The sequence below is a fragment of the Ornithorhynchus anatinus genome, chromosome 2, assembly GCF_004115215.2.
Source record: "Ornithorhynchus anatinus isolate Pmale09 chromosome 2, mOrnAna1.pri.v4, whole genome shotgun sequence".
Classification (NCBI taxonomy): domain Eukaryota; kingdom Metazoa; phylum Chordata; class Mammalia; order Monotremata; family Ornithorhynchidae; genus Ornithorhynchus; species Ornithorhynchus anatinus.
In genome coordinates this window covers 15,811,363-15,833,488 of record NC_041729.1, presented here as the reverse complement: position 1 = coordinate 15,833,488, position 22,126 = coordinate 15,811,363, and the positions used below count along the sequence as shown (strand labels likewise).

The following is a 22,126-nucleotide window of genomic DNA, read 5'->3' as shown; positions in this document are numbered from 1 at the left end:
CTGATTTGAAAAAGAATCTGCATCTGGTATTTCTGAGTAAACAGCTCTGGTGCTTTTTGAAATGGGCTACAGCCCTGACTGCAGTACTGGGCTTTGGGAACTGTCAAAGGGGTATCAAATCCCAGCTTCGTCACCTATTGGTTAGAGCCCGGCCCTGGGAGTCAGAGGGGCCTGGTTCTAATCCCGGCTCTGACATTTGTCTGCTGTGTGACTTGGGCAAGTCACTTCACTTCTCTGGGCCTTGTTACCTCATCTGAAAATGGGGATTAAGACTGTGAGGCACCTGGGACACAGACTGTCCAATCTGATTAGCTTGTATCTACACCAGTACTTAGTATAGTGCCTGGCACATAGTAAGCATTCAACAAATACCATTTAAAAAATAATAAATAAATAAATGAATTAACAAACAAATAAATAAATGTCACTGAGACAATAAGACTGAAGGAGTGATTCTAGAAGTGACCTGACTTCCTCACTCTGCCATCTCCTTGGAAAAAATGGAAAGAGAAGGCAAAAACCTTTGTAATAGAACTATGAATTGCTCTAGAACTTTTGTTTCTAGACTCCACACACCACTGGCTTCATTTATCCTCAGAACCTCTCAACTCATGTCCTTGTCGCCTTTTTACAGATAGGTTAACTGAGTTCTGGAGGAAATCAGTGGCTCACTGCAAGGGATGCTCAGAATCAGATCTCAAACCCAGACTTCAGAATCCTGGCTCAGCAAGGTCCTTACGCTGTACCATACTGCCCCAGGAGGCCTGTACTGTGACTGTCCTCAGATGGGCCAAACAGTGACAACAAACCAGCTTCACCAGAAGGCCCCAGGGAACGTGTGAGCGGTGGTTTTCATGGAAACCAGCCCTCCCCCACATAGCGCAGCCTATTTTGGAGCCACTGTGAGGCTGCTAAAAGCTTCCATTCTGTGCGGCGTGGGCAAGTCAAAATGCTCTGAGCACATTTCCAAAACCTAGCATGGGAGGGGATTGAGGGGAAATTCCTCGGTTTTCTCGGGGGAAATGCCGAGGTAACAGGCACCAGTTATGCCCTGTGCAACTCCCCAGTGCCAGTCTAAGGGATGCCAGAGATACTGCAGCTGGATGATTGATAGCCTGACCCTGCACAGAGAGATCATCAGATCTGGGCCTGGGAGCTAGTCCAGAGACCCCAAGCATGAGGACCCAGAGTGGCTGCAGAAGAAGCCAAGGAGGAGAAGGAGCAGCAGCAGCCTACTGTGGGCAAAGCACAGTACTAAGCTCTGGGAAAAAAATACAGAGATGAGAACTAGGCTTAGTTGCTGGTATCCAAGGGGTTCACGGTCTAAGACCAAGTGGGGAGGGGGTTGACAACAGACATATAAGTAAAAACAAAAATATGAAAGACAAGTATGACAGTAAATTAATCAGGAGCAGCAAGATTTCAGGTTCCTCGTGGCTCAGACCACATTCCCAGAAGGCACAGCCACAGTTGGGGTCCTGTTGTCAATTTGGAACACCTTCCCTCCCAACATTTTTCCCGCATTCGAAGGCCTCCTTAAAATCCCATTTTCCAACAAGCTTTCCTCGATTCATTTCCCAGCACCTCAAGCCACATTACCCCTTCAGCCAACTCTACCACTTAAAACCTTATGTGCCCCCTCCTTAACACTCAGATATACACGTACTCAATTATTTGATTCAACCACAAGATTTACTTGTATCCACCTCAGTGCTTAATACAGTGCCTGGCACCTAGTAAGCACTTAATAAAACCCATTATTATTATTATTATTATTATTAGCATTCCCCTGTTGGAATTGAAGATCCTTGTGAACAGGGAATATGTCACAGTACAAGGAGGGGTCTTCCTCAGCTTCCCTGTCCTCCTCTTTTCTTCCCTCCATCTCAAAGCCCACCCCAATGCTCAACCCAGCCACACTCAATGCCTGGCCCCAAGCTCACTCCCACAAAGTGAACAGCTGAAACCCCCACCCCCACCCCCAAGATTAGAATGGCCTAAAATGGCACACATCACCTCACACCAAAACAGAGGTTTTCTCCAGTGGAGGAGATGGGCCCTGGAGCAAGAGGGGAGGAGGAAGAAGAGGGGAAAGAGGAGGAGGAGAAGGGGGGGGGGGGGAGAGACAAAGATAGGGCTGCCACCCAGGCCTCAGGGCTGCCAGCTCATTCCCAGCCTCTTCCCTCAGCCTGCTCAGATCTCCTTCTGAGGCCACTTCCCAGGGGTTTCCCAGGGCTCCTTGCTGCTGGGTGAGGTGGATGCTATTGAGAATGAGCTGGACTGGGCTGGCAGATGGGAAGCTGGGGGAGTGGGTGGGGGAGGGAGAAGGGGAGGTCCCCAATGTTGCTCTAACTTCCTGACTTCTGGAAGCACAGAGCTGCCTTTCAGGCAGATGTGATGGGAACTCAGCCCAGAGGGTGGGAAGGGAGGGAGGAGAGAGGGAAATCAAGATCCCTTTAGGGACAGCTAAGCAAGTCCCGCTTCGTCTGCCAGGGCACTGGGCGTGGAGTGGCCATTTACCAAGGCGCCCCAGTCTCCTGTCTCACTTTCCGTGTTCCTAGCCCTAATCCCCAGGCAACTCTAGTGGTTTCAGGAGGAGATGAAGGGGCTGCCTGCCCCAGGGTGAATCGACTGGCGGCCCTCCCTCGCAGGGCCTGGTGGCCATTCCACACGAAGGGGGTGATGAACTCGGCCAGGCCCGAGCTATCGTCTCTCTGCTGGCTCCGGAGGCGCTGGATACACATCAAAAGCCTCAGTAGTTAAAGGGGCGTGGACCTGGTCAGAGCTGGCAGCAAGCCCCAAACTGGTGCCTCATGGGGGCACCCAGCAAACAGAGCACGATTGTTCCACTCTCCTCCTCCCCACTCCCGCTGGAGACAACTCCCTGTAGGCTATAAACTCCTTGTGGGCAGGGATTGTATCTACCAACTCTATCACACTGTACTTTCCCAACTGCTTAGTACAGTACTCTGCACCATCATCAATGGTATTTATTATTTACTCTGTGCAGAGCACAGTACTAAGTGAGAAGCAGTGTGGACTAATGGAAAAAGCACAGGCCAAGCAGAGGACTTGGGTTTTAATCCCAGCTCTGCCACTTGTCTGTAATGTGACCTTGAGCAAGTCATTTAACTTTTGTGCCTGTTACCTCATCTATAAAACGTGGATTGACTAAGCCACATAGAATAACAATAATAATGATAGTATTTGTTAAGTGCTTACTATGTGCCAGGCACTGTACTAAGCGCTGGGTTGGATACAAGCAAATTGGGTATGGGACATGGACTCTATCCACCCTGATTGTCTTTTATCTACCCCAGCACTTAGTGCTTGGAACATAGTAAGCTCTTAACAAATGCCATTAAAAATAAGTGTGTGGGCGAGTACAACAGAGTTGGCAGACATGTTCCCTGCCCCCAGTGAGCTTACAGTCTAAGCTCACTAAATGCTCAATAAATACCACTTGTTCATTGATTGAGAGTCCTGCAGCCACCACTCCTCTTCTTCCTCCTTGTCCCTTCTCTCCTGGCAGGCTTCCAGAATCCAGCACAGACTTCCTATCTGTAAACAAGCTTGTCAACCAAGTTCTAGGATGATCCCAGGGTTCCGGTCCCCCGACTCCTCCTTCCTCCACTCACAGAGTCGTTCTGTTACTCAGGCATTGCCCACCATGACCCCATCATTCCCTCCAGAGGAGTCCCTACCATTACCCTGATTCTCCCACTGGAGGGGCCCCAGCTGGAAGTCTAAGGGCTAGCCAGTGGCAACTACCCAAGGGGAACAGAGGAAACCTGGAACATCCATCCCAGGAGGCTCTCCTCCTCCTCCTCAGAGCTTCTGCCTCCACGGAGACCTGCTGGTAGTGGGGATCCCAGCAGGGGCAAGGGGTGGGTGTGACTAGGTGAGATGGGCAGAGCCCACATAGCCCCAGAGCGGTCAAGCTATTTGCTCCACAGAGGTGTCTTGAGCCTCATCTGAACCTGAAGCTGACGGAGATGAAAACTTGGACTGGGGCCCAGCCTGCGATCGGAGCTGGGCTGCGATAATAAAAAAACTTGACATGTTGTGCTTTTTATTTTAAAAAACCCACAGAGAAGGCAAATCTCTCCTGACTCAGGAAACCAAGATCCAGATGTTGCCAGCTGTTGCTTCCATTCATTATTTTCCCACATTAATTTGGGAAAGAATCAGATCCCAACACTCGGCTCTGCACAGCTGAGGAGGCTCCGCTCCCCTCAATGAGGAAGGGACCCAGGCCCGCCTCATGAGAATGCAACTGAGCAGCCCGGTGGCCTCCCCTCAATTAAAATGAAAGAGGCGGGGGAGAGAGGGAGGGGAGCAAGGAGGGAGAGATGGCGCTGTTGGCCTGCCTACCCTGGCAACCTTTTCCACTAGACCCAAGGCAGAAGACTGACTGATGGGCTGATGGACTGATTGACTGCTTGACAGAAACAAACGGGCTGGGATTAGGCTCTCCTTCTCTGGTCCCTGGACCCCTGCATCCCTCCTACTTCTCATATCTCCTGGTCTCCTCTCTGCCACAAGGATTCATCGTGGTCAGTAAGCAGTGTAATGAGGCCTTCCCCCTCCTGCCCCTCTCCATTTGGGCCCTGCAGGCGCCGTGGCAGCTGGTTAATGTACGCTAAATATCATTATTGACAAAGAAACATACTTCACATTATCGCTAGATGAACTCTTTAAAACCTTAATTGCCATTAGGAGACAAAAGGAAAAGACAGAAGGTGGTTAACCAGATAAAACAATCATTTTCCCCTCCCACCTCCCACCCAACACGCTCCCCCTTACTAAGTCGTCACAGTCGTCCGTCACTTTTGGCCCAGAGCTGCTGCTTGAGTGGATTTAATCTCGAGTCTCAACTGCAAACTCCCCCGCCCACCCCCGCACCGAGAACACCCTTCACCAGCCAAGGAAGGCAAGGACATCTCCCCCTCTTGGACTGGTCAGGCCATGGTCAGCTGACCTTCTGGGGTTTCAGTGGCAATCGGCCACAACCAATTTCTAGAAGCCCTTCTGGTCAGGTGAGTCACAGCAGCCGGTTTGAGGAACTTTCTTCCTGTTTTCCATAGGCTACCAGGAATCAAGCACATGATGGAGGGGAAGCAGGCAAAGCCTTCCAAAGACAGATTGGAGAGTGGCAGTCAAGCCCAGGGGAAAGAGCATAGAACTAACTAACCAACCGGGAGTCACTTTGAGGTTGTAACTCCAGCTTGGCATTGGCCTGGTGGGTGACCTTGGTCGTGTCACTCATCAAGCACTTGGTGCAGTACTCTGCACATAGTAAGCGCTCAATAAATACCACTGATTGATTAACCTCTGGGCCATTGCTTCCTCATCTGTAAAGTGGGTAAAAGAAGGTATAAGTTGAGGGGCACAGACCTTGGAGCTAGTCCCAAACCTCAGGGCAAGACCCATGCCTGCAGAGTGCAGAGATCACACCCCATCAACCCTGCTGCCTTGAGGGAGATGTCAAGGATGAAGAGGTTACTGGACGTCATTTCCCTTCACCCTTCTCCAGGGTCTGGATCTATCAGCCAAAGCTGGGGGACCAGGCAGCATCCTGTGTCTGGTCCACATGGTCATGTGGCCTTTCTTGGTCCTCTGTAATCCTGATGGTCTGGTTCCCTCCATCCTCTCCCTCCCAGGCCCTTTACCCATAGGCCAAGTGTGAAAGCAGGCCAGCTGCCTCCTCCGGGAACCACAGGGCCAGAACGCAGGGAACCAGAGCCAAGGGCCTCGCAGCTGTGCCTTGCCCAAGACTGCCAAGAAAGGGTCTCATCTGTGGAGAGCCAGCAGGCATGTCCCACAGCCACAAGGCACCCTGGCATCGCCAGGCTAACTCCTGGCTCAGGGCCTCTCCTCACCTGATTTAGGGTGGGGGGAGGGGGTGCCCAAGGAGAGATTCATGGATTCATCCCATCCCTGAGCCCTGTGCTGAAAAAACATACTATTTAGCCATTCCCCACTCAGATCTCACAATTCAATAGAGCAATCACCTTCCTCCACCACACTTCTAATGTCCCAGGCTCCAGAAAGCCAAGTATTTTACAAACACACCCTACCCAACTGAATAAAATGGAGATGGGGAGGAGGGAGAGAAAGAGAGAGAGAGAGAGGGAATGAATGAGAATGAAGAAGCTGGCAGAAAGCCTACCTTGACAGGCAAAGCAATAGACTAGTCTCATCCAATAGATTGTAAACTTCTTGAGGGCTCCTTCACATCCAATTTACAGGGTACTGTTCTCCCCCACATTCAAGGCTCAACTGAAATCACATCATCTCCAGGAGCTCTTCCCTGAATAATCTCTCATGTCCCCACCCAAACTCCCCTCCCCTACTGCCACTTCAGCAATTCTTTGTCAGATAATCACTTGCATACTCACTCCCTCTGTCCTCTCCTTCCCTAGCTAATGCACTTATCAATCAGTGATGCTTATTGAGCACTAACTAAATAATAATAATAATAATAGAGAAGCAGCACGGTTTAATGGGAGTCAGAGGTCGTGGGTTCTAATCCTGGCTCCGCCACTTGTCAGCTGTGTGACTTTGGGCAAGTCATTTAACTTCTCTGTGCCTGTTACCTCATCTGTAAAATGGGAGTTAAGACTGTGAGTCCCACGAGGGACAACCTGATTATCTTGTATCTACCCCAGCACTTAGAACAGTGGTTGGCACGTGTAAGCACTTAAATACCATCATTATTAACTATGAGCAGAGCACAGTACTAAGAGCTTGGGAGAGTACAGCAGAATTAGCAGTCACGTTCTCTGGCCATAACAAGTTTGCACTTATTAACATATCTTTATGTTCTATTCTTCTCTTGACTGTAAGTTCCTTTGGGACTCAATGGATATGATTGATTGATTGATTGATTCTCCTTACCAGGAATGGCATGGAATGGAAGCAGCATGGTCTAGTGGAAAGAAGACAGACCTGAGTGCCAGAGGTCCTGGGTTCTAATTCCGGTTCTGCCACTTATCTGTTGCATGACCTTGGGCAAATCATTTTATTTTTCTTTGCCTCAATTACCTCATCTGCTAAAGCGGATTTAATGCCTGCTCTCCCTCCTACTTAGACTGTGAGCCCCATGGGGGACCTGATTATCTTCTATCTACCCCAGCACGGAGTATAGTGTTTGGCACATAGTAAGCACTTGAATACCACAATTATCATCATTATTACTATTATTATTATTATTTCAGTGTCTGTCTCCCCCTCTAGTCTGTAAGCGTCTTGAAGGCAGGGATCTTATCTAAAAACTACTGATTTCTCCCAAGTCTTTAGTAGAGAGCTCTACCCAAAGTAGAACTAAATAAATATGATTAATTGATCCCAGCTTCTACCTTTAGAATACTCTTTCAAGTGCATGGTTCATAAAGGCACTCAACACCATTGATTGACTGATAGAAGCTGAAAATATCCTGTTATCCGTTCGACCTCCTTTGACCCTGGCGAAGGCATCTGTCTAGCCTCAGCCTTCTCATCTGTGAAATGGAGGACAGCCCCAGGGGCTTCTGGGAGCAGCATTTACGGGGAAGGGGACTGCCAAGCCAAAGAATCATCCTCATGAGTTCTCAGCCCCTCCGAAACTTACAGATAAGCCTGAGCACACCTCATGTTCATTCATTCATTCATTCATTCATTCAATAGTATTTATTGAGCACTTACTATGTGCAGAGCACTGTATTAAGCGCTTGGAATGTACAAATCGGTAACAGATAGAGACAGTCCCTGCCCTTTGACGGGCTTACAGTCTAATCAGGGGAGACAGACAGACAAGAACAATAGCAATATTGTGTCCAAGACAAGACAAGACTTGTAATGTGTCCAAGATCTGACCCAATCCATCAATGCATGATATTTATTAACATTTGCTATTCTGCAGAATACCATGCTTAGCACTTGAGAGAGTACAGTAGACTACTAGGCAGATACTATCCCTGCCCTCTAGCAGTTTACAATCCGGTAGGAATGGGAGAGCCACTCATTGCACCTAGGCTTTCTGTGGCTTTGGCTAGTCACAGGGAAGGACACCTGCAAGTTTTAGGCCAAGAGAAAGACAAAAGCAGGTGGCAACAGAAGCCAGTTTGGCCAGTAACAGATGATGCTCTGCCCCTCTCAGTGTTCCACATTCAAGTCCAACACCTGGTCCTTTCCACAACTGTTTTGGCAAGCTCGAAGAGGCTGGCAGCTGTGGGGCAGGAAGGCGTGCTGGCTGGCAGGGGAAGAACAGCGGGGGTTTGCAGGCCTTTTCTGAAAGCCCATTTGTTTTGGTTCCATACGGGAGCCTCCCTGGAAGTGGGCTTGGGCAGGGAAATCTGGAAAGCAGAGGAACTGAGAGGATTTTACCCCTCCCAGTGGGCCATCAAACACACCTAGAGAAGTAGCAGGGCCTAGTGAATAAAGCACAGGCTCAGGACTCATAAGGACCTGGGTTCTAAGAGAAGCAGCGTGGCTCAGTGGAAAGAGCCCGGGCTTTGGAGTCAGAAGTCATGGGTTTGAATCCTGACTCTGCCCTTTGTCAGCTGTGTGACTGTGGGCAAGTCACTTCATCACTTCTCTGTGCCTCAGTTCCCTCATCTGTAAAATGGGGATGAAGACTGTGAGCCTCAGGTGGGACAACCTCATTCTCCTGTATCTATCCCAGCCCTTAGAACAGTGCTCTGCACGTAGTAAGCGCTTAACAAATACCAACATTATTATTCTAATCCCAGCTCTACCACTTGTCTGCTGTGTGACCTTGGACAAGTCACTTCACTTCTCTGGCCCTCAGCTACCTCATTTGTAAAACTGGGATTATGACTTTGAGCCCCATTTGAGTCAGGGGACTCTGCCAACATGATTTGCTTATATCCCAGTGCTTAGTACAGTGCCTGGCACATAATAAGCACTTAAATACTACTAATATTATTACTGTTATGATTATTATTTCTTCCTCTTCTTGGGGCTTGGATTTTGATTGCATCTACACAGCTCCAGGGCCACCGCTAGCCCCCGTCAGAGCAGGGGGGACTCAGTTCTAACAAGATGGCCAGAATCTGCCACCCATACAGTTTCTTGATGCCGCGTGTGCCTTATTCCCGTGCCCTTCCCTTTCCCCTATGGTCACAGCCCTCCCAAGTCCAACTGCCTCACCGGGGAAGGCAGACTCTGCACATCATCGTAACCAGCGGTCCCAACTCGGAAGCCAATAAGGAAGCAGCATGGTTCCCGGCGGACACATCAATGCACATCTAGCAGCCTGCTTCCCTTGGGGGACACTCGGCCCCGCCCCAACTTCAGGCACTGTGTGGAGGTGCGTATGGAACAAGGACAAAGGAAATTACAAAGAAAGGGACAGGGGAAAAGGAGGGAGAGAAGGGAGGGATGGAGGGAATAGGACTGCAGTTGGATTCAAAAAAGGAAAATCAGAGCCATAGGGAGACCAGCCCCACAAAGAGAAGTTGTAGTTTCCAACTCGGGGTCCCCCTCCTGCCTCCGCCCTCCCTGTTTTCTACAGCCTCATAACCAGAGCCATTGCATCTCTTGGCTTCTTCCAGATTCTCCACTGTGGCGAGCTCCCCTGATCTGTCCTGGAGGAAATATTTCTGCTCTGCTGTTTTCACTAGAGGTTCCCAAGAAGCTTGGCGGGAAGCAGGGGCTTTCCAGAGTGGGTGGCAGCATGTGATCACTACCGTGACAAGAGCCCATGGTGGGCCAAGGCTGCCGGTTTCCCAGACGGGCAGGGCAAAGCCAGGACCAGCCTGGAATCCCACTGGAACCCAAGGCGGGGGGAGGGATGGGGAAAGGGGGAGGGATGGGGAAACATACAGGCCCAGAGGCTTCCTGAGATCCCTCCACTTCAACTAGCAGTTCTTGGTGTGAGCTGGCACCACATCCATGTTAACAATAATACAACTACTATTGGGATTTCTTATTCATTTATTCATTCATTCAATCATATTTACTGAGTGCTTAGTGTGTGCAGAGCACTGTACTAAGTGCTTGGAAAGTACAATTCAGCAATAAAGACAATCCCTGCCCACATAGGGCTTACATCACTTGCTACATGCTAAGCGCTGGGGTATATATGGGATAAGCACATCTGAGCTTTAGTTTTCCAGTCTGTAAGAAAGTCTCACCCAGCCTCACAGAGGTCCTGGGGGTACTAGAGAGAGAGAGATGGGTGTCAAGTGGCATCTCCCTTCTGAGCAGCTCAAGAAATGGCCCAGGGGTGCTGTTTATGAGGCAAACCCGGTTGGACTGGAAGTAACCACCCTGGAGAGGGTCAGCGGGTGTTCCACCAGGGCAGGACCTGGGTTCTAATCCTGGCTCCATTTGTCAGCTGTGTGACTTGGGCAAGTCACTTAACTTTTTGTACCTCAGTTACCTCATCTGTAACCTGGGGATTAAGACTGTGAGCCCTTTGTGGGGCAGGGACTGTGTCCAACCCAATTATCTTATACCTACCCCAGCACTTAGTACAGTACCTGGCAAACTGTAAGTGCTTAAATGCCCCTTTAGAAAAAAACACCTAAAAACAAAAAACAAAAAAACATCTTGTCCTCACCTCTCATTTCCTGGCTGAAACTCTGACAACAGTGAAGGTCGTCTCCTCTGGGGCTGGATAATAGACGCAGGGGCCAGATGGGAGGTGTAATCCCTAGAATGATGCTGATATTCTAACAGCCCGACATCCTGCAACAAAGAGAAGAGAGAGCATCCAGTTACTTCACCGATATAGTGCCCACATTCCAAAACACTTATGGAATTAAAAAAAAAATCACTGAAAAATAGACCTGCCCCTCCCTTATGTTTCCTATCTGTCCTTCTCCAGAGAGGGGACATTTGGCAAATAGGAAAGCAACAAACTTGGTATGTTTTCTGCTTGGCACACAGTAAGTGTTTGACTTACTATCGGCACCACCAGCAGAATTTCCTGACTTCCTGCTACAGCAGAGCTACAGGTACTAGGATTTGCAGAAATGTTCCCTAGAATGGGGGAAATGAGAGGGCACGCATGATCAAAAAGATTCAATTGTATAAATTAAATAAAATTTTAAAAAATAAATGTATACACAAGTGGTGATGTATATTCAAGTGGCAGACCAGGAAGCTGAAATAAATAGGTTTTGACTCTTTTAGGAAAGTTAATTTAAAGATAAACATTTATTTTGGGGGGAACCAGAACACAATAAAGTGGAAGGGAAAGCAGGCTCCAAAATTTTCTTCCCTGGGAATGCGAAGTAAACAGATATCTACCAGAGTAAAACTGTGTACTAGATGTAGTTTTATAAAACTTAGTAACATTTCAATCAATCAATCAAATGGCATTTATGGAGTACTTATTCAATATGGCACAAGTATACTTACTTTGTGCCAAAAACTGCACTAAGTGCTGAGGTAAATACACAATAATCAGGTCAGACATGATCTCTGCCCCACAGGGGCTTACAGTCTAATTAAGAGGAGTAGGATTTCTCCTAATTTTACAGGTAGGGAAACCAAAGCACAGAGAAGTTAAGTGGCTTGTCCAAGGTCACACAGACGCAAGTGGTAAAGCCGGCATTAGAACCCAGGTCCTGGACTAGAACAGCTCCTTACTCCCAAGAATAGGAAGGATATAATGGGGTTTGGTGAGACCATGCTTTCAGTCAAATCGTCAGATCTCTCCACGTCACAGTGTTTCATTCACTGGTTGAATTCTGTCCCAGCTACACCCAGATGCCTATCAGTCCTGTAAAGATTTCCAACTGCATTTCTAGCACAATTCCAGGCAGTGGAGATAGGACAAGGCCAGTTTATAGTCTTATATTTCCACCCAAACTGTTCTGTCAGGAGTGCCGATCAGGAAAGGACCTTTGATTTAAGACTGCGATACTCTCAGCCCTTTCATTTGACTTTACTGGTGACATTTAGATACACAAATCTCTAAGCAATGGTTCATCCCTGGTGTTCACTGTCCTAATGCTATGAGACAGGGTATCGGAACCAGGGAGTAAAAGAGAAAATGAGACAGAGGGAGGAGGAGGAGGAACTATGCAAAAATAATAATCAATAACTGTGGTACTTGTTAAGCACTTTCTATATGCCAAGCATTGTACTAAGCAGTGAGGTGGTTACAAGCAAATTGGGTTGGTCACAGTCCCTGTTACACATGGAGCTCACAGTCTCAATCCCCATTTTACAGATGAGGTAACTGAGTCCCAGAAAAGTTAAGTGACTTGTCCAAGGTCACACAGCAGACAAGTGGCAGAGCCAGTATCAGAATCCATGACCTTCTGACTCCCAGGTCTGTACTCTACCCACTGCACCATACATTTTTTTTGTGTGTGTGTGTGTGTGTGTTTTGGCGGGGTGGAGGGGGGCAAGTAGGGAGAAAAGAAGTTAGAAGTAAGTTCAACCTAGTAAAAAGAGCATGGGTCTGTGAATCAAAGAACCTAGGTTACTTGCCTGCTCTATGGCCTAGGGCAAGTCATTTAACTACTCTATGCCTCAATTTCTTCATCTGGAAAATGTGAATCCAATATCTGATTTCCATGGGGAACAGAGACTGTGACTGCCAGGATTCTCTTGTAATGTAATAATGTTGGTATTTGTTAAGCACTATGTGCAGAGCACTGTTCTAAGCGCTGGGGTAGATACAGGGTAATCAGGTTGTCCCTCATGAGGCTCACATTCTTAATCTCCATTTTACAGATGAGGGAACTGAGGCACAGAGAAGTTAAGTGACTTGCCTAGAGTCACACAGCTGACAAGTGGCAGAGCCGGGATTTGAACCCATGACCTCTGACACGCTTAGTGCTTAGTACAGCACTTGGCACATAGTAAACACTTAAAAAACATTATTACAGTAGTTATTATCAATAGTGAGTAAGTAATGTGAGAAAGAAGGGAAGGGAGATAGGGAAGGGAAAAGGGGAGAGGACATATGAGAGAGGGAAGGGGGAGTGAAGGATAGAGCTAGGGAAAGGGAGGAAAAAAGCATGCCCACACAGAGAATGTGAGAAAAGAAAAAAATAAGGGGTGAGAAGGGGGAAAAAAGAAAGAAAGGAGAGATTCTGGGCAGAGTCCCAGCCCCAGCTGGGATTTCGGATTAGCAATCAAATGTCAGGAAGTATCAGAGTCCAGGATCTTAGGACCTCAAGAGGCCCACTGATACATTTGCGCTGTAAGTTGGCGGAAATCCGGAGAAAAGAACCCTTCACATTCCGGCCCTGGAGGCCAAGAACACCAGCTGCATTTCCAAGTCCAGTCTTTCTGGGCACAGTCTAGCCAGGCCCCATGGTCTGGCACAAAGACCATAGCCACAACTTCTTTTCCCTGTGCCCAGAATAGCTCTCAGCCATATATGGCTTAGGCTGCTGTGCCAGAATGGGCTGGACCGAGAGCGTGCTCGCTGGCCTTCTGGAGGATGGAGATGCTGTGCACCCGTTAAGGCATCAGTTCAATGAGCCACTCACCCCACCCCCAAAATCCTATGCTCAAACCTCCATGACAAAAACGAAACTCTGAAGGGTTTGGGGTGAGATACCCAATTGCCACCAATCTTGCCTCCAAAAAATGCTGCAAGCACCTTCAGGGGCCATGGAAGCATGGCCCAGTAGAAAAACTATGGAAGTGGGAGTCAGTATACCTGGGTTCTAATGCCAATAGTTCTACCACATGCCCATTATGTAACCTGGGTAAGCCACTTCTCTGTGCCTCAGTTTCCTCATCTGTAAAATGTACATTCGATATTTGTTCTCCCTTCTACTAGACTGTGAGCCCCATGTGGGACAGGGACTGTGTCCAATCTGATTATCTATGCTCACTTTTAGTACAGTGCTTGGCAGACAGCACTTAACAAATGCCACAATTACTATCACTATTATTGTTGTTCTTTTAGAGCCTAGTGGAGGCCCACCCAGACAGATCTTTTCCCAGATGTCTATTCTCTCCAGGAAGAGGTGGGCCTTTGTTTCTGAAAATCCCCACCTCTTCAGAACACTCAGGGAGGATTCTCCCTTAGGGAACTGAGCTCATCACCCCACTTCACTCTGGACCACTACATCTCAGTTCGGGGATTTCAAATGCCTTTAATCTTTAGCTCCATTTTTTAGTGATACCAGAACACAGACTGCAGGAAGGAAGCTGAGATTAGGCAAGAACTCAGCTAATCACAGTCACACAAGTAGGTTCCACCCCTGTCAGGCAGGGGAAGCTGCAAAAGGGTTGCCTTTCCCCACACAACCCTGCCAGGGAGGACTACAAAGCTACCCAAGCTGGGGAAGCCCCCAGACAGTCCCACTAACAGGAAACCGTTTGGCGGCTACCAAGGCCACACCTGAGCACATCCTATGACCTAAGGTGACCTATTGGAAGGATAAACAAAAATGTGTTTTGTTTCTTTCGGTGCAGAACTGACTGTGGGGAAAACTCAGGGAGCAATCAAGCTAAATCAAACCATGTAAGTGATGGAGCCCCTATGACCGCCTCAATCTCTCACTTCCCTTAGAAGTCGGAGACCTAATGACCGGGATCAGTCTGTGTCAGCAGAGAGTCCTGTTCAGTACCTGAAGCTGCTCAGTACATCTCCAAAATGATGAGCAAGGATAGACAACAGTTCCAAAGGCCGGGTTGGCAAGGGGACAGAGGGAGAGGAAGTGTGGGGTGTGTGTGGGAGGGGGTACTATGGGGAGGTGAGGGAGGTGTGCACCAATAATAATAATAATGCTGGTATTTGTTAAGCGCTTACTATGTGCAGAGCACTGTTCTAGGCGTTGGGGTAGATACAGGATAATAAGGTTGTCCCACGTGAGGCTCACAGTTAATCCCCATTTTACAGATGAGGTAACTGAGTCACAGAGAAGTGAAGTGACTTGCCCACAGTCACACAGCTAAGTGGCAGAGGACACCCTCCCCTCCTGATGCCATCTACCCCAAGGTCAGGGTGATGTCAGTGCCCTCAAAGAGACAAGGAGCAGAGACAGAGGCAGCTTAGAAATGCCAAGGGAGAGAGAGGGGGAAGAAGCAGAGAAGAGAAGCACAATTTCCTTAGCAGCCTGTCCTCAGCAGTGGTAGAGGTGGTGAGCCCCAGAGTGTGGATTTCAGATTTCTCCGAGGCTTCTGGAAACTCCAGTAAAGGCAGAACGATGATGATCTTTGACCTGTACACATGTTTGTGTACACACACACACACCCCGTGCCACACACCCCTCACCCAAGAAAAAGATGAGAGAAGTAACTAGCAGCCGTATTCGTCTGCTGTGGAAAATGTTTTGTCTTTCCTTTCGGTAAATGGGCAAGGTGACAGACATGAGTGAGGAAAACACACAATATGCCCTGCTGTCCGGGGAAACCCCACTGGCAAGACTGCTATGGTATTCTGAGAGCAGGGCCACTTCCAAAAGCACTGGCCTTGGGTAGAGAGAAGTCACACTTACTGCGAAGGAGTTGCCACTAATTTGAATTCAGCTCCAGTGCTCGCTTGCTGCCCTAGTCTACCCAGACCACCCAGCCCCTTCCCCTCTCTGCCTTCCAGGGTGTGGCAGGACTTTTCTCCCAGCTCTGGTTTGATGTCAGGGGGTGTGGGAGCAGAGAATGGAGAAAAGGAGTCAGCTTCAAAGGAAACAGAGAAAGAACAACACATAGTCTGGTGATGACAAGGAAGAAGTGAAGGGAACTCAGAGGGCTACACCGCGAGTTAATCCTCCTGCCTTGCCTCCTCCCTGACACGGACAAGATGAGAGCAGGCTGATATACCACAGAGGAATCACACGGGCAGCTGGAGATGCTGAATATCACCAAACAAGTCACTTTCCCTCTAAAATCACGACTTCCTCATCAATTCAATGGGAATAATGATAAGACGTTCATTCATTAATTCAATCGTATTTATTGAAAGCTTACTATGTACAGAACACTGTAAACAGTGTTTGGGAGAGTACAATACAACAATAAACAGAGACATACCCTGCCCACAACGAGCTTACAGACTGGGCGGTGGGGTGGGGACAGACATTAATATAAATAAATTACTGATATTACATAAGTGCTGTGGAGCTGGGATGGGAAAAGAACAAGAGAGAAAGTCAAGGAGATGCAGAAAGAAAGGGGAGAAGAGGAAAGGGGGTACTTAGGGAACCTCTCTTGGAGGAGATGTGCCTTCAATAAGGCTTTGAATGGGGGGAGAGTAGTAATAATAATTTTCTGTTAGTAATACTAATAATGATAGTGGATAATAATAATGATAATGACAATGGTGATGTTGGTAAACACTAACTATATGTCAAGTATTGCATTAAGCATTGGACCAGATACATCAAAAGCACATCAGATACAGTCTCTGTCTCACATTGGCCTAAGGGGGAGGGTGTCTTGGGGGGCACTTGAGTCCTTAAGGAGGGACCTTCTGGCGACTGAGGAGATTGAAGTGCCAACAATTCTTGACAAATGCTGCCCTCACAGCCCTGGGGCTTTAGCTCAGGAAGGCTGGTGGTCACAAGCCAGACTGCCCTTTTATGGGTGAAAAGTGTTGCTGGGATGAGTTTGAGGGCTCTTCAGTTGCCAGAGTGGATAACACCACTATTTAGTCCCTTACTGCTTAAGAGAAAGGGCTCAAGACTTCTGTCAGGGTGGGCAGGAAAGTGACAGGTGAGCTTCAAGGTGAGCAAGGGCTCCTTCAGGTACTGAGGGAAAAATACCCAATTTCAGCTACCCAGTGATAGTCTCAGCGAGATCAGTACCAAGGCAAGAAAGGCACCTTCAAGGTACTGCCCCTTGATGCCTCAGAATACTGGCCCAATGAGAAAGAAGCAGCAAAGAGGTGAATTAACAACTTCAACAAGAAAGAAAACAGAGACCCTGGACTAACTTAAGCAGCTCCGCTGGCCTCATTTTAGCAAGGACAAGATGATGACTACAACGTCTCCTGTCTAGAATGATGGACAAAGCTCGGGTCCAAGACTTCAGGATCGAGAACCAGGCTGGAGAAATGTCCCTGCCAGACGTGTTTCCGCTAGGGCATGGAGCACCAAGAGCAAGTACACGGTGAGGGCTGCAGCAAATGCACAATGTACGTGGAGACTATTTTTTTTTTTTAACATGCCAGACTCGTTTACGCCCAGAAGAACCACAGGCTAGAGTCAATGCTGTGTTTGGTGGCACCACGATCTGGAAGATGGTAGCCTTGCTAGCCATTGTGATCTCTGCCAGCCACATTAGTCAATTATTTTCCAGGCTCTCTGCTAGACCCACCCACCTCATGGAACACTCTATGTGGTTCTTCAATCAGAAACCCTAGGCAGAGGCCCAGCAGACGACACTGACACCAGACCCAATTCTCCTGATTCCCATAAAAGACCTGGAGAAGGTCCCATAGAACAGCTAATAAGTTTGGTGATGGAAGCTTCAGTGTGAGGACAGAATGAGGAGATCAGGACTCTTCCGCTGGGAAACACGAAGGCTGAAGAGGGGCCTGGTTAAAGTTTCCAAAAACGTGAAGGGTTTGAGTACAAATGCTGTTCACCAAACGCCTCCACAAGGCTGAGGAGCTGGGCTGTGGAGCTTAAAGGCGGAAGACTCAGAACACATGAGAGGGAACCACTTGATCACACAGCGGGGAATAAGAACAGGAAGTTGTGAAGGCAGAAAAGGTCAACACATTTAAGGAAGGTCTAGATTTGTTCCAGGATTAGTGGTCTATAATGGATGATCAATCCTCCCAACGATTAGCTCGTTATGGGTAGGGAAAGCATCTACCAACTCTGTTGACTGTACTCTCCCAAGCGTTTAGTACAGTACTCTGCATACAGTAAGTGCTCAATAAATACCATTGACTGACTGACGATCAGTGGCAAAGTTAAGGCTATAGAGAGAATTTAGGATTGTTAGACCTTTGATTGACTGACGATCAGAGGCAAAGTTAAGGCTGTAGAGAGAATTTAGGATTGTTAGAAGGCCTGAGATGGGTTAAGAAGATATAGTGACTATAGGCAAATTGGTGGAGGCGAAGGGGAAACAAATCGCACATATTAGATGCAGCAGCTATAGCCATGAGGACAAGTGGCAAAGCAGGGCAGGAAGCTCCCAGTTTCCTTCAAGCATTCTTTGTTGTCCCTGCTGGAGCTAGGATTCTGTGCTGAAGGGGACCGAGCAATGACATCACCTGCCCCAGATCCAGTGCTCCGCTTACAGTAAGCGCTCAAGAGATACCAATGATTGACTGATTTTCCCAGGGGGATCCCAGATCCCGGGGACCACGTGGCCTGCCGCACAAGGAGTCATTCTCAGGGCCCCGCCCTGCAAGTCTCAGCAGCCGGAACCCTGTGACACAAAGCAGGGCAGGGTTCCTCTTTCTCCAGCTGAGGTCAGGGGACTCCCCCACCCCCACAGTCCGAGGTCACTTGGGGCCACTAACTCAGAAGGCCCTGGTCGAGGACAGGAGGACTTGGACTGGTTAGCCGGTTTCTATGCAAAGGAGCCCATTTTTTATATCTCTGCAGCCACCGGTACCCAGGGTCTTCCAGTGCAGCTGGCAACAATTCCAACTGAATCCTGATCTACAGCCAACCAGGCCCCCAAACTGGAGGGGCACCTCTGGGTGATGAGAATTGAGCCAGGCACTGTGGGGATCACATATAAAAGAAAAAAACATGGTACTTGCCTTAAGGGAGCTCACAAATAAACAAGAGTGTCCAGACAGATAGTCATTACAAGAACGGGTTGGGGAAGCAGCGTGGCTCAGTGGAAAGAGCACGGGCTTTGGAGTCAGGGCTCATAATAATAATAATAATAATAATGTTGGTATTTGTTAAGCGCTTACTATTTGCAGAGCACTGTTCTAAGCGCTGGGGTAGACACAGGGGAATCAGGTTGTCCCACGTGGGGCTCACAGTCTTACTCCCCATTTTACAGATGAGGGAACTGAGGCACAGAGAAGTTAAGTGATTTGCCCACAGTCACACAGCTGACAAGTGGCAGAGCTGGGATTCGAACTCACGAGCCCTGACTCCAAAGCCCGTGCTCTTTCCACTGTACCACGCTCATGAGTTCGAATCCCAGCTCTGCCACTTGTCGGCTGTGTGACTGTGGGCAAGTCACTTCACTTCTCTGTGCCTCAGTTCCCTCATCTGTAAAATGGGGATGAAAACTGTGAGCCCCACGTGGGACAACCTGATTCCCCTATGTCTACCCCAGCGCTTAGAACAGTGCTCGGCACATAGTAAGCGCTTAACAAATACCAACATTATTATTATTAGGATGGGAACAAGAACAGGATGGGGAATGGCTGATGGATTAAATTGCTGCACTAGAGACCGAGTGGGTAAACCAGAGAGGACTTCCTGGAGGAGGTGGCATTGAGCTGATACCCAAATCTATATCTCCTGCCCTGTTCTCTCTCCCTCCCTCGAGGCTCGCACCTCCTCCTGCCTGCAGGGCATCTCCACCTGGATATAATAATAATAATAATAATGTTGGTATTTGTTAAGCGCTTACTATGTGCCAAGCACTGTTCTAAGCGCTGGGGTAGACACAGGGGAATCAGGATGTCCCACTTGGGGCTCACAATCTTAATCCACATTTTACAGATGAGGTAACTGAGGCACCGAGAAGTTAAGTGACTTGCCCAAAGTCACACAGCTGACAAGTGGCAGAGCTGGGATTCGAACCCATGACCTCTGACTCCAAAGCCCGTGCTCTTTCCACTGAGCCACCTATATCCTCCTGACACCTAAAACTCAACATGTCAAAGACTGAACTCCTTATCTTCCCTCTCAAACCCTGTCCTCTTCCCTGACTTTCCCATCACTGTGGACGGCCTTACTCTCCTTCCCCATCACAAGCCCGCTACCTTGGTGTCATCCTTGACTTCGATCTCTCATTCACTCCACATATCCAATCCGTCACCAAATCCTGCCGGTCTCACCTTCATAACATCACCAAGATCCGCCCTTACCTCTTCATCCAAACCGCTACCGCGTTAGTACAATCACTCATCATATCCCGACTGGATTACTGCATCAGCATCCTTTCTGATCTCCCAACTTCCTATCTCTCCCCACTGCAGTCTTACTTCACTCTGCTGCCCAGATTATCTTTCTACAGAAATGTTCTGGGCATGTCACCCCCTTCCTCAAAAATCTCCAGTGGTTGCCTATCAACCTCGGTATCAAGCAAGAACTCCTATTGGCTTCAAAGCTCTCCATCACCTTGTCCCCTCTTACCTCACCTCCTTTTTCTCCTTCTACATCCCAGCCCACACACTCCACTCCTCTGGTGCTAACCTTCTCAATGTGCCTCATTCTTGTCTGTCCCGCCGTCGACCCCTGACCCACATCCTAATAATAATGTTGGTATTTGTTAAGCGCTTACTATGTGCCGAGCACTGTTCTAAGCGCTGGGGTAAACACAGGGGAATCAGGTTGTCCCACGTGGGGCTCACAGTCTTAATCCCCATTTTACAGATGAGGGAACTGAGGCCCAGAGAAGTGAAGTGACTTGCCCACAGTCACACAGCTGACAAGTGGCAGAGCTGGGATTCGAACTCATGAGCCCTGACTCCAAAGCCCGTGCTCTTTCCACTGCGCCACGCTGCTCTGGCCTGGAACACCCTCCCTCCTCAAATCTGCCAAACTAGCACACTTTTCCCCTTCAAAGACCTACCGAAAGCTCACCGCCTCCAGGAAAACTTCCCAGACTAAGCCCTCCTTTTCCTTTGCTCCCCCTCCCCTCTCCTTTTCCCCCACTTGCTCCTTTGCTCTATCCCTCTCCCCACCCCACAGCATTTGTGTATATATGTACATATCTATAATTATAATTCTATTTATTTTATTAATGATGTGTATATATCTATAATTCTATTTATTTATAATGATGCTACTGGTGTCTGTTTACTTGTTTTCATTCAATAGTATTTATTGAGCGCTTACTATGTGCAGAGCACTGTACTAAGCGCTTGGGATGAACAAGTCGGCAACAGATAGAGACAGTCCCTGCCGTTTGACGGGCTTACAGTCTAATCGGGGGAGACGGACAGACGAGAACTATGGCAATAAACAGAGTCAAGGGTAAGAACATCTCGTAAAAACAATGGCAACTAAATAGAATCGAGGCGATGTACAATTCATTAACAAAATAAATAGGGTAACGAAAATATATACAGTTGAGCGGACGAGTACAGTGCTGTGGGGATGGGAAGGGAGAGGTGGAGGAGCAGAGGGAAAAGGGGAAAATGAGGCTTTAGCTGTGGAGAGGTAAAGGGGGGATGGCAGAGGGAGTAGAGGGAGAAGAGGAGCTCAGTCTGGGAACGCCTCTTGGAGGAGGTGAGTTTTAAGTAGGGTTTTGAAGAGGGAAAGAGAATCAGTTTGGCGGAGGTGAGGAGGGAGGGCGTTCCAGGACCGCGGGAGGACGTGACCCGGGGGTCGACGGCGGGATAGGCGAGACCGAGGGACGGTGAGGAGGTGGGCGGCGGAGGAGCGGAGCGTGCGGGGTGGGCGGTAGAAAGAGAAAAGGGAGGAGAGGTAGGAAGGGGCAAGGTGACGGAGAGCCTCGAAGCCTAGAGTGAGGAGTTTTTGTTTGGAGCAGAGGTCGATAGGCAACCACTGGAGTTGTTTAAGAAGGGGAGTGACATGCCCAGATCGTTTCTGCAGGAAGATGAGCCGGGCAGCGGAGTGAAGAATAGACCGGAGCGGGGCGAGAGAGGAGGAAGGGAGGTCAGAGAGAAGGCTGACACAGTAGTCTAGCCGGGATATAACGAGAGCCCGTAACAGTAAGGTAGCCATTTGGGTGGAGAGGAAAGGGCGGATCTTGGCGATATTGTAGAGGTGAAACCGGCAGATCTCGGTAATGGATAGGATGTGTGGGGTGAACGAGAGAGACGAGTCAAGGATGACACCGAGATTGCGGGCCTGAGAGACGGGAAGGATGGTCGTGCCATCCACGGTGATAGAGAAGTCTGGGAGAGGACCGGGTTTGGGAGGGAAGATGAGGAGCTCAGTCTTGCTCATGTTGAGTTTTAGGTGGCGGGCCGACATCCAGGTGGAGACGTCCCGGAGGCGGGAGGAGATGCGAGCCTGAAGGGAGGGGGAGAGGACAGGGGCAGAGATGTAGATCTGCGTGTCATCTGCGTAGAGATGGTAGTCAAAGC

At 48.7% G+C, this 22,126-nt stretch overlaps 1 protein-coding gene across 10 annotated transcripts in view; it reads right to left on the bottom strand.

Moving 5' to 3' along the window:
- The window catches only part of NCOR2 (nuclear receptor corepressor 2), a 415,012-nt gene that overhangs the window by 252,641 nt on the left and 140,245 nt on the right, over positions 1 to 22,126 (bottom strand). For all 10 annotated transcript variants that reach the window (XM_029056817.2, XM_029056799.2, XM_029056861.2 and 7 more), the window contains exon 3: positions 10,568 to 10,695. In XM_029056817.2, the coding sequence (XP_028912650.1) occupies positions 10,568 to 10,695 (128 nt within the window). The remainder of the gene's footprint in view (positions 1 to 10,567; positions 10,696 to 22,126) is intronic.